Source organism: Protopterus annectens, chromosome 6.part0 (genome assembly GCF_019279795.1).
Source record: "Protopterus annectens isolate FY-2018-M chromosome 6.part0, PAN1.0, whole genome shotgun sequence".
NCBI lineage: Eukaryota > Metazoa > Chordata > Ceratodontiformes > Protopteridae > Protopterus > Protopterus annectens.
The window spans coordinates 1,573,257,696-1,573,271,518 of record NC_056737.1 but is presented as its reverse complement, the minus strand read 5'-3'; the positions used below and the strand labels follow the sequence as shown (position 1 = coordinate 1,573,271,518).

The following is a 13,823-nucleotide window of genomic DNA, read 5'->3' as shown; positions in this document are numbered from 1 at the left end:
AGGGAAGACTTTGGTTTCCCAATAAGGCACAGTAGTCTTCATCTAATTTTCCTTTGCACGATCACAGCTGAGCTTCACTCTTTCTAGCTATATTCCAAAGATTAAATTTTCCATTAGAAGATGCTAGCCACTCCTTCCAAAAATCCCTTTATGGTTAGTGGTAAGCACATCTGACAAAACCACTGAGCTCAGGCTTAAAGTACACCAGGATTTAACCTCATGTGATTTCTTGTTTCCTGTCTGTAAGGCTTGCACCTGCTGTCAACAACACACTTTCAAGTGTACAACTTGGGTTACTTTGGGGCTTTCCCCATTGCAAAACATGAGTAGGGAACACAACACTGAAGGAAGAAGACAGATGGGCGGAAAGAGAGTAACGGGAACAGGGGAAGGGTTCTGATTGGGAATGGGCACGAACAAGAAGCATAAGGTAGAGGAGTGCAAGACAGAAACAAGAAGGGGGTAACACAGGACTAGTAACTGGACAACACACACCATGAGGGATGAAAAGTTTAGAGAATCAAAAGGAACGGACTAGTCTGTGAGGGTTGGGATAGAAGACCAGCACAGAAAGACTGGATAGGGTAGGGACAAGGAACTAGCGGGATAATGTTTTCCTATGCACAAGTTTATGGTTTAGGTTATTGAGCTATGAAGTTGTTCGAAGAGTCAGATAAGCTTCCCACATTCATTATTATCTGATGACAATCACTTCTGATATTTACATTAATCACTTCTGATATTTACATTTTGGTTTGATTTCAGCACAAGACTTTCAGATAAAAAAAATAAATAATTTCAGGCTTGATGGTCTATATATATATATTGTTGACAATATATTAGTGTATGGTCGCACAAAAGAAGTAAATGATATAAGCTTAGGGACATTTGGAATACTAAGAAAAGTGCCAGTGATGTAAATTATTTTTGCAGAATTCTCACTGCTGAAGGAATAAAGCCAGACTGTGAATAAGCCAAAGCCTTTAGAGAGAAGTAAGCATTTAAATGTGAAGATGAACTCAGTATCTTTATTATTATGGTCAGTTCACTGGCCAGATTTAGACCAGGGCTAGGATGCTATATTAGGAATAAAGGTTTCTGGATATAATGCTTTGTAAGGTTGAAGGGGTGAAGGAGCTTGAGATTAAAATAACACTGGCGAACACTAGCCAAGCAATGTCATGGTTCAAATAGGAGGCAGAGTGAGTTTCCTAAGCACTGAAACACGTGGAATTACAAGACGGTAGACTATTACATTAACTGATGACAAAAAATTCAATGTCGAAAAATGAAGGGAGCAAATAACTTGTGGTAAAAGATAAAACACAACGGGAAATGGAAAAAAAGGCTGAGAAGACTGATACGGAAGAACAGGATAAGCATGCATCTCTGCCAAATAGAATGGTAAAGAGGCCATTAAGGAGGAAGAGCACTGGAATAAGGAAGACAGCTGGTATGGCAACAGTCCATGCGGGCCAGGAAGAAAGTGAGGAAATAACAATAAGGGTAAAAGTGAAAAAGAAAAAGGGGTTCTCTCTCTCGGATTAATTTCTCTAAATGGCTTGTTTTTTTGTATACTTTGACAGGAATGGTCTCCTTTCTGAAGCCAGGTCATAATTATGGTTCAAGAAATCAGTATTGCTTCCATGTTTGATGTTAGCCAAGTGTGCTATGAGCCCAGAATTGCTTCTTTCTGCAGTTCATACAGGATTACAAGTATTGGTAACATATTTAAGTACAACTGTTCCTACTACTATTGCAACTGTCTGGTGTCTTTCTTTCACATTGTTCTCATAAATGTCAGTAGAGATAAAACAATGGAAGAAAAGATATTATAAGTATACAGTGCAAAAGGAAAGAGGATGACAGAACTGCCTAAGCTGGTCAGTGAAGAAAATTAAATAGCAAATAGATGGAGAAAAAGTGGAGATTCTGAACAACTTTTTGGTGGCCATCTTTAGGAAGAAGCCAAATGGCAAAATATTCTTTTGGGAACGACAGAGAAAGTTATGTGGACAAGCACGGACAGACAGACAGACCTGTAGATCCAAAGATGGTATAAAAATAATTCATCACTCTGGAAGAAGGCATAACAATGGATTAGCACCCTCAAGCACTTGGGAGAGTTACTGTCAAAGCCCCCATCAGAGATACTCAGTAAGTCACCAGTCAAAGAAGAAATCCCAGAGGACTGGAGGAAGGGTGCAGTACTCTGCGCGTGTGTGTGTGTGTGTGTGTGTGTGTGTGTGTGTGTGTGTGTGTGTGTGTGTGTGTGTGTGTGTGTGTGACAGAGGGAGACTAGAAACATTCTTGGGAACTACAAACTTTCATCTTGACCACAGTGAAAAGGACGATAATGGAAAATATTCTGCCTTCAAGACTGATGAAGTTTCTGGAACATAATAGACTACAAAATACAAACCAACATAGATCTGTAGCCAAAAACATGTTCAAATATAATCTGATGCAGTTCAGTGATTAGGTCATGGCTAACCTAGATGAAGGAATCCTAACAAACAGTATGTCTGGTTTTAGCAAGGCACCCAACATGAAATTGTTGAGCAAATTGAAGGGACTAGGGTGGGTAAAGGAAGAGTTAACTGCATACATTATTGCTTGTAAGAGACAGAACACAGAGAGTCATGGTGAGAGGTACTGTTACTGTGTCAGAGGATAAAGAATTAACCACTTCTGTACTACAGAGGCTCACTGATGTGAAATTGCTAAGTAAATTCATGGGATTACAGCTGAATGAAGGAATGGTTGAGTGTACAGGGTATTGCTTGGAAGAGATTGAACACAGAGGGTTGTGGTAAGAGTTACAGTGTTGTGGTAAGAGTTACAGTGTCAGGGGATAAAGGGGTGAGCAGTACAAGTTATGTGCTACAATGTCTCATTGCTGGACCCAGTACTCTTTAATGTCTTCAGTTCTGACATAACTCTTATGGAGAGTGTCAAACAGTTTGTAAATGGCAACAACACAGGCTGGAGCAGGGAGGGAGTGGTTTAGGAACTAATCTAGAGAAATTGTGTAAATAGACAGTGAGGTGAGACCCTAGATTCAGTATTCATTGCAAATGTCTGCAACATGTTCCACCTACATACCTGCACAATAATCCAGTGAAGCACAGGCCATGTGTGTGTGTGTGTGTGTGTGTGTGTGTGTGTGTGTGTGTGTGTGTGTGTGTGTGTGTATGTGTGTGTGTGTGTGTGTGTGTGTTTGCGGAGGTGGGGCTAATATTCAATCTGAAAGTTAAAGAGAAAGGTATGTAGTAACTGCAACACTAAACTATTATTAGGTGAGTAGTGTTGTGACCAAAGCCAACAGGATATGCAGGTGGTACTAAGACGGAGTCACATGGCTTAGGTCACATCCCATTTGAGGTAACATATCCAGTTTTGGAGGACATATCAGAAAAGTGAAACTGGGGAACTTGAAAGGATCCAAAGGAAGGCAATGAGGGCAGCAAAAAGGATGAAGGGATTTGATTTTAAAAGAGTAAATGAATTGCAACTCATGATTCTGGTGGCAAGAAGGGATAGGAAAACATGACTTGAGTATGCACAATACTGAAGGGCAACAGGAAGGGACAAAACATAAGGAGGAAAGATGTGGAGAGAAGAAGGCATCAGTTATAAATAGAAGAAACAGATTTTAACATGACTTAAGGAAGTTTTATTTCATCAACAAAGTGTTGAAAAATGGAATGGATTCCCAGATTTGGTAGCATTTACTCACTTGATTAAAATGTGCATGTAGATAAAGGAGCTTAGGGAAGAGATGTGAGGGATATCTGCAAAATACTAGTTACAAAACCCTCAGAAATCTAGATAAGCATGTTGCTTTCAACAGCAATAGTTTATATGATGCAACAAAGTACTGGTAGAAGACTACAAATAGCTAAGGTTGTACCTACTGAGAAGCTATATTCTGCAGTTTTGACTTGGATTCCTCTCACTTACATATCGTCTGATTTTGACTATGACTCAACCACACCAGTTCTCCTGGATCACTGTTAAAAAGGAGCATGATTGCCTAGTGTCTTTAACTGGTTAGCAAGTAAATTAAATGAACATCATTTCATTACACATGGAGTTAGGAATGCTTCCTCTTTTGCAGTGGATATATAAGTAATGAAAAGGGAAGTGTAGAGATCCAGAAGAAAAAGATGCATGAAACTGCTGAAGGGCTGAGAGTAACAATTTTCTAAAACTATTTTTGCTGCTTTTCTTCCAAGAAATATCAGATGAGTTTAACAGTGTATCCCACAATTTACATACCATCTTTGACGGTATAACTTTTCTTTCTGAGACACCATATCAAATACTTTATGACAGAAGAGACAAAAACAAAACACAACAAAAACATTCCCAGAACCACAATTTCAGCAAAAGTCATTCTTTATGTAGATCAATGACAGTGCCAGGGCTGTACTATGAGGTATAAATGGAAACAAGACTGTAATGACCGTATATAAGGTACGGCTTTTCTATAGTCATTCCTGAAAGTTAGTCTGTAATTTGAGGCAATATTTTTTCCTTTTTTAGTACCCCATTTCCTCACATAACCCAAAAGTCAAGGTTGCTCCAATTCCTCAATTACCCAGTCTTCTACACCCTCAAACAAATTTGTCTCTATTTACCACATTTGAGAAAGGGGGCAATGCTGTTAAGCAAAAGCTGAGACCTTATGTAAAGACATTTGGTACTTATTTTAAAGTCGAGATTTTTTTTTTTGAGTCCCTAATATCCTGCATTAATGTGGGGGTTGTAATGCACATCTTTACTCATGTTTGTACCACAATGAATGTCTATCAGCCTGTCATATCTGATTTGATTTTATTAGCTCCCTGAGCACCTCAGCCTAACTCCTGGTCTCTAGCAGGGTAATGTCCTGCAGCAGGGAAAACCCAAGCTCTTCCAGTGATGAAGTAAAGCCAGCCCTTAATTGCTTAATCCTTTCATCCTAGCTAACACTATGACATTCTGATTTGCTAACTGAACTCCTATCAGCTGAAGAATAGTTGAATGCTGTGTTCCTTTTCCACCAATTTGGCAGCAATTTCTGACATATAATCATGGTCTTCATCTGTCTTCTTGAGGAAAGAAAGTTGCTGTTAAACATATCAGGACAAAATAAACCCTCTGAAGGAAGAACTTCAACTCGATCTTGGCCAGTAACTTTTGGCAATCTATACATATATGAAATAAGAAAAGCAGTGCCGCAAATGCAATTGAGCTAGCTGATACATGCTTGGTAGATTTTACTGTAAATAAAATTCATATATTCTAGTGGTCACTTACCTCTTTATTAAGGAAACTGCAGTAGCAGCATCTGGGATAACATTCCTTTCCTTTACAGCTTTTCCCAGAAAGAGACCAGACAAACAACTGTACTGCATTTCTAAAACTGACTGATAAACAGCAAAACCATCTGCTGTTAACATTTTACTTGTACAACTTTAACTGTGGATCTGTTTATCTAAGATTAGCTACGTGACAACCTCCACAATAATAGCTGCTTTGTAATAACAAAATAAATGTACAGATTCAGGGATGAAACTTGCTGAAAAAACAAACAGATCAGATCATCTCAGTGGTGACACTTTGGCAGCAGTCCATCTAAAGTATGTAAACTACATACTGGAGGTGGATTTTTCCAGGCTGTCAGAAAAACAGTATTACCGAGTCCTGACTGTGCTGTTCTGTGAGAAGGCAGCAAGTATTTCTGTCACAGTGAGGCAAAGTACCATTTAATTTGACTCTTCAAACATCACTGGAATTATTCTTCTACTTCATGACAACTTGGCTGTCTAAACTCCTGCTTCAGCCGATACAACAGAAATATTTAGCCTTTAGGCAAAAACTATAAAGCAACAAACTATACATTTAATTACCTTTGCTACTTGTTATTTACATATTTATACATCACTGGTTGACTGGGTTAGTCCCACTAGGATAGCTGTCTCCTTTATAGAGCAGATCGTTAATTTGCTCAGCTGCAGGTCATTATACCTAACGAAACAAATTGCAAACATTTTCTAAGCATAAAAGTGATGTGACTGTCATGCCAGTTATGTTCATTTTTTGTTTCATACCCACTTTGTTCTATGTTGGCAGACACACACACACACACACACACACACACACACACACACACACACACACACACACACACACACACACACACACACACACACACCAGCATGTCTATCAGTTATTGGAGGAAAACTGAAGGACTTGGCAGAAATCCACACAGACTTTGCAAAGAAGAAAACTGAGCTTGGAACTAAAGAGGTGAATCAAGAGCTGTAGGACATATCACCTGCCACTGCACTATATATTATTTCCCCCCAAACACACACTAGTTACAGTGGCATGTGATCACTAACCCCCCAGTGGACAAAACTGTGTCATCTGTTCTTCCGAGTTTCACTTTATTATGTAATTTTCTCATCTGAGTTAGTGATCCAAAGTGTACGGATAACAAACACTAACATGTAAGATTACAAAGTGTTTATGCATCTATCTTTATTTTTCAGCATTTGCTGAGATTGTGGGTGTGTTGAAGTGTAACACTATGCCTTTTTGTAATTCATACGAACACAAATTCCCATTAGGCTAACATCTCATTACTGGGAAATTTGTATGAAAATCAGTCATTCAACTGAGTACTTCCATACCTCTATGCTGAATGCCCTATTAGCCTGTGCTGTGCAAACCCCATATACAGTTAGAACCCCCATGCACACACACACGCATGTGCACGCGCGTGCACACACACACACACACACACACACACACACACACACACACACACACACACACACACACACACGCACACACACACTTCCGTGCATAACTTCATACAATTACAACACATTTTGTTGACTGTACATGTTGTCAATAGGTAGTATGTGTGTCACCACCTGTCAGAATTATAGTATACCACACTTCTGAATTTGTTATGGTTTGTTGACTACTGCCCATTAAGTAGTACTGTCACTTTGGTCGTGGATTTGTAATGATGGTATTAATATTTACAAGTAAGAGGTATGGGGGAAAAACCCACATGTAAATGCTTTTATTCTGTTGCTTTGATGTAGGGAAATAACTTTTGCTGATGGATAGCTTGTTGCTGTGCATCTATCCAAAAGTTAAGTCACATAGTTTGCTTGCAGATGTAGTTTATCAGCTTCCTGATGTTAATCACAAGAGGAAGTATCTGCAGGACGTGAGTTTAGTTGTAGTTATTGTCTGTTTTTGTGGAGGGTAAGGTATAATGTTTGTGATGTTTGGCATAAAAACTTTCTAATCTGTGAGGTTCATGACTTGTACATATGATGTGTTTTCATTCATGAAATGTGTTTTGTTGGTTGTTTGCACCCTGAAATGATGTTAAACTCCCTAACACAAAGACCCACATGCAGTTACATACACACAGCTCATATGTATAACCCACAAAAAACAGCAGATGTCTAGTTTGACAGCTACGAAACTAGCTAACAAGGTGCAGAGGTTGGCATCTCCAGCACTGTAATGGTAAATGCCAGAACACTGGGGGATTACATACACTCCCTCACACACACCCATCATTAAAAATTACGCCAGAGCGTATTATTCATATTAGGGTCATAAGGTGGAATTCAAGGGTGGATAAATGAAGAATGTTATGCATACAGTAACTTGGAACTGGTCAATACTATCTGCAGTGCTTTTCACATAGTCAGATTCAACCTTTACAAAAACAGCAGGGAGGAAACAGCAAATGGCATGGAACATACATATAAAAATGCTAAGATGCACTTGTCTTCATCTTCTTCTTTCGGCTTTTCCCGGTTAGGGGTTGCCACAGCGGATCACCTATCCCCTCATGATTGGCAGTAGATTTTTACGGTGTTGAGTTAACAAAAAACATACATGTACTGCAGGCAAGTGCTTCAATTGTCAGCTGTATTCCCTTTATCTGTCAGCATCAGACTCTCTCAGGAATCTGTGTCAGCTTGCTCAGAGGGTAGTAACAATATCTACCAACAAAATACACCTCACACATAAGTATCCACACAAACACACACACACACACACACACACACACACACACACACACACACACACACACAAAAATTACCTAAAGCATTGGGGTGTACAGACACCATCCTTATATATCTCTCTCACACAGATACATACACTCACTGTAAGCACTCATGAGCAGACACAGAGCCACTGATATACTGTCTCTAATTTCTATGCAGATATGCACACATACACACAAACCACATCACATTCTCCAATACGTACATTTGATACTACTACCTGTGCCAGTAATTTGTCAGAGTACATCTATCCTGTTTTTCCTGAGCAGATTCCACCACTGAAATGCATGTGTACACTATCATACATTTACTCACTTTCTATACTGCTTTTTAGGATAATACTTATAGTGTAGAGTGTACGACTTCTGTACTATGCAAGTAACATAAAAGGAGCAGAGCACAGGGCTTCTAATGGGGTTTAATTACCATAAGCCTTGTTCACAACAGCTGCATTTAAATCAGACATTAAATTCTAGCTGCCCAGTGGTGCAGAGCTAACAAGGCACAATAGACAGCTATTCTACGAACCTCAACCTCTGTACTCCTGGTACATATATAAGGTACACTGTTTTTTCATGGAGAACAGCTAGCATTTTACATTAAATAAAGGTTAAAGTAATATCATAAATATTTGCTTGACATAGTAAAATTACATTTTCGACTTCTGATATAACAATACGTTAATAATAAACACTACCGATATAAGCATATCTACCACTTTTAACATTTTAGCAAGTAAGCTTTCATCATTTACTTCAGTCCAAAGCTACACTGCTACCATAATTGGTGTTGCAGTATAGTTCCTGCATGCAGTGTAACAATTCATGAAGATTAGCAGTCCCTATATAAAGTACAACAGCCCATACTTGAAGTGAAACAGTCACTGCACACTATGTAATAAGTTTGAAATGGAATAGTCCCTAAATGCAGTGCAATACTCCTGCATGCAGTGTAGTTTTCCAGCAGTCCACAAATGTATTCCAGCCATGTCATTCTGTAATTTCTGCATTAAGTGATATAGTCTATTCATGGAATGTAGTAGCCTATGCATGTTGTGTAACTAACCAGCCAAACATGAACTGCAACAATCTATACTTGACAGTCCATACATGAACTCCAGCAGTCCGTAAACGCAGAGTAATTGTCAATTCATGAAGTGTAAAAGTACATGCATGCAGTATAAGCATGGGTATAGGTCAAGCAATGGTGAGTGTATGGCCTGCCCATCTTCTGCTATCCAAAGGTAATCTTCAGCAGTTTTCTGTCTCATTACCCTTTATAACATATACTGTTTAAAGAAAAGCTGTCCATAACTCCATACTTTCTGTTTATATATGACTCTTCATTTAAAAATAAATGAAATACAACATGTTATAAAAGCATAACGAGAAAGTGTTGCTTACATGGCGTTCTTCAAACTGGTCACCACCAAAGGCAGCCACACATGGCTTTATCCCTCCAGTTCCTAAGGCTATAAGGAAAAGGCCAATCATTGACAGGACCCTTAAAAGAAAGAAAAGTCAGACATGAACACAAATGATGTATTATTTTTCAAAATGATTGATAGCACATAACCTGATAAAAGCCAGAAATATACTACTTCAAAAGGAAGATTATGTGCAGCCAACACTTTTTTTACATACATAGTACAATGAAGTAGAACCGTGATCCAGTACTCCCATTATTATGCAAGAGTGAGCATGCCTATGTGCATGTCCCATGACAAAAATAAATAAAGAAATAAATAACAGCACAGAGCCTGTTATGGCATGATCATTCCTCAGAGTGTACAAGCAGCAAAATTCCACAATAGTAGCAATCTGAGCTATAGGCATAACATGTTGGAAAATAAAATGATAATGGCAGAAAAGAGATGCTAAGTAAAATGAGTTCAGGTGAGGATACTCTTGGACATCTCTTTACGCTGTCACTGCTATTTTCCAGTTACTCTAGCTATATTGACTTTTTTTATTTTTGAATCAATTGACTTTTAATCATTACTCTTACCTTTACATGTCTCCCTCCTCTGCTATTCTCTTTTTTTGCTTTTCCTCTCTGCAATTTTCCAGTTCCTTCTGTAGTTCCATATATCTCCCTATCCTACCTGTCTACTTTGTACTGTTTGTCTCTTCAGTCTTTACCAATAATACTACTGTATTACAATTGGTTTAAATTACAAAAACATTCACACTTGTCTTGAATGACAAAATGAACATTGTTTTGTTTACATTACATGCTTCTATGTTCTGTGTTACCTATCTAATTTGTTCATATGTACAAATATTTAACATTTGTTTACTGGGAAAGTCCTACTTGGAACTAAGCCAATTTTCAGCAGAGGCCCATGGAGAAATGCTCCAGATGCAAGTTTTTGTGATGAGAGAGGAAACCAGAGTACTCGAAGGAAACCCACACGAATGCAGGGAGGACATGCAGACTCCACACAGAAGGCATCCCAGCCAAGAATTGAACTGGAGAACATCTTTCTGTGAGGTGACAACGCAACTGCTACACCACTGTACCATCTGCGATAATGACATGGACATTAGCAGAATCTCTTCTCTTTATACAAATTTGAAGTTTAATGACCGTTTGCTTGTAGATAATATTCAACATGTTATGTTTTTTTCCACTGATATGCTTTACCTCTTCATAGGTTCATAGGTGTTTACTAGGCTAATGACCACAAGGGCCTTTTTAAGCCTAGCCATACATCCCAAATCTCTGATGAGTTCTGATACCCTTGATAAGTGTAAGCATGGGCCTGGGAGATGAACCATTTACAGGTTACCTGTTTGCATCAGAGACATGGGTGCCAAACTAGGAATGAATTTCCAGTTTCCCATCTAATTGTCCAAGTTGCACTTGAATTGGATTAGGGAGAAACTCTGCTTCACATGGAATATGGAGCCTGTTCCATAGACGGGGTAGTCTCTGGGATACATACATATCTCTCCAGCAGGTCATATTTATATCACAGGCAGGTTTAAGTCTTTAGAATGGCTAATTCTGGTACTGTTTGTTTTGTGGATATGCAGGAGGTCCATCAGTGTGGGGTCTGAGAATGCCCTATATGCCAGGCATAGATCTCCCAAAGCCTGTAGGAGACAGAATACAGAGGATAGGGCCTTGAGGTGGCCTGCATAGGACATATTGCTTATGCTCTGTATTCTTTTAGTGAGGAACCTCTGTGGACATTCCAGTTGTTGGATATGCCTGGTTAGGTACATACTAAAGGGGGCATTGTACTCAATGATAGGTCTGATGAATGCCGAATACAGTGGAACAATGACTTCCTTGGACTTAGATGCCATATCTTTGTTTATAAGTTGCGCAACATATAATGATTTTCTCATCACTGTAGACACTTGATGATCAAAGGCTAGATTACTATCTACGTGTGTCCCTAAGTCCCTGACTACTGGGTTAACTCTAAGGGGTGTGTTGTCAATATGATAGTTACCGGGGATGGATGACTTTCCAAAGGATACTATTACGAATTTCTTGGCATTTAGTTTTAGTCCATGACTCTGACACCAGTTGTTTGTCTATGTCAGTCCCTCCTGGAGAACATTTGTGTCAGTCTGAGATTCAATAACAGCCCCTAATTTGCATTCACCTGCAAATTCAGTCAGCCAGAGATCAGTAACATTGTCCTTAACTTCTGAGAAGTAAATGCCAAATCCCTAAGGGACTCCACTTATGACTGGCCTCTTTGTAGAGGTGGACTCCTCAGTTCTAACTTCCTTGATCCTGTCTGTGTAAGCCAGTTGCCTATCCACTGGGTGACATACGGGCTTGGACCTAACCTCTCGAGTTTGTCAACAATGCCCGAGTGGGGTGTTGTGTCAAATGCATTGGCCAGGTCAAGGTAGGCAGTGTGAATGATTTTGCCCTCATCCATTGCTCAGGTGACATTCTCCAAGAAGTCCACCAGGTTGAGTAGCCATGATCTGCCCTTTACAAAACCAAACTGGGTTGGGTCCAGTGTCTGGAGGTTTACTATATCTCTGTTGATTATCTCCATGATAATTCCTTCCATGGCTTTACATATAAGACTAGTGAGACTTATGCGTCTGTAGTTTCCAGGGTTTGCAGATGACCCACCTTTGTGTAGAGGGATGACTGCTGCCTTTATCCATTCATGAGGCACAACACCTGTTTGGAGGCTACAGTTAAATAATAATTCCAAAGGCCTGATAGGTCATGTTTCATGCTATTGGGAAGGCATCCTGGTATATTGTCTGTGCCCACTGATGCAGTGTTCTTGGTCTTAGAGAGAGCATTAAGGACATGTTCCCTAGTGATTGTAGTCTTCATCTGTATCTGTGCATTTATGTTTGAATTCTATTTACATTAAGCATTTATTCCTACTCCCCTCACTACAAATTCATTATGACAATGACAAACTGGAATTCATTGGTTAAAAAACGGAAATGGAAGAATGGATAAGTAAACATAGTATCATACACCATGCCTTTGCTTGACATTCCAAAAACATCTGCTAATATTATACATCTCAGGTAGCTGTTAATCCAGTAATAGATTTGTACTGACTATCTAGCTTGAGCTGTGACATAGAGAGATAAAACCCTATTTGCCCAATGATTGATTAGTGGCTTGGACATTTGGACATTAGTGGCTTGGACATTTGAGGTACTGGCAGTGGAAGGATGAGTGTGGCTATCCTGGAGGTGAGGGTACATGCTTGGACACTGCTTGTGACTGATTCATGGTGGACACTGGGGACTCATAGGAGGCATTTTCTAAAGTGGGAATAGTAGGGAATCTTGGCTGTGTCACCATTAAGGCAGGGTTGTATGTCAGCATGTTCCCATTGTACAGCTACCCACCCACCACTGACACTACAGACATTTGCAGAGAATGGGGGATTTAGGGTAGCAAAGTTCAAACATAAACATTTATGGTGGTTCAGGCACATGTGCAGAAAAGAAGAAGAAAATATGGTGAAAAAGATTTGGGACAGACAAGAAGGCGGCAAAGGAAACAAGGGCATCCAGCAAGGAGGTGGGTAGATTTTGTAACAGAAGACCTGTGGCAGTCAGGCATGTGTGTTGAAGGCAAACAAATCCCAAAAAACAGCCACAAACAAAAACAAATGAGACCAGGGACAGCCATGTATGAAAATTGTTAAAATTCTCCATTAAAACTTTGTTCTTCTTTATTGATAAAATTAAAACCAAACCTTAAAGTACTGAGAAGTCAGTAAAAGTATTTTAAGACAGAATCCAGGTCCAGATAATCGCTTTTGTCTTCGTAAGTAGAAAACTTAATCGGATATCAAACTACAGTAAAGCCACGTTAAATATTCTGAATGAATGAATACATCAGTCAAATGTTAGGCGAGCCTCCGTAAAACCATCTTAATTTATCGGGCCAATCCTATTAAAGTCACCATACTAGTGCTTTAAGTTTTAAAATACAGGCAACTGAGACTTGGTCATTTAAACCTGGTGGAACTGATGCATTAAGTTTCAGCTGCCACTGTAATTCCATTTTCTCTAAATATAATAGCCATGGTCCATCTCTTCTACTTGTTAAAAGAGTATCAATCACAATAAATTTAAATTTGTGATCCGGAAACTCCATGACATGTTTTGCCAAGGCATTCTGTAACTTTTTTCTTTTTTATGTCATGTAAATGTTCATAAATCTTGTCACAGTTCCTCCTTTCTGTTTTTCCTATATAGAAGCTTTTACAGGATGAAT

The 13,823-nt window shown here is 39.1% G+C and overlaps 1 protein-coding gene across 1 annotated transcript in view; it reads right to left on the bottom strand.

Moving 5' to 3' along the window:
* The window catches only part of LOC122804857 (solute carrier family 15 member 2-like), a 1,359,362-nt gene that overhangs the window by 1,134,981 nt on the left and 210,558 nt on the right, over window positions 1-13,823 (bottom strand). The window contains exon 5 of the mRNA XM_044075020.1: window positions 9,497-9,596. Coding sequence (XP_043930955.1) covers window positions 9,497-9,596 — 100 coding nt within the window. The remainder of the gene's footprint in view (window positions 1-9,496; window positions 9,597-13,823) is intronic.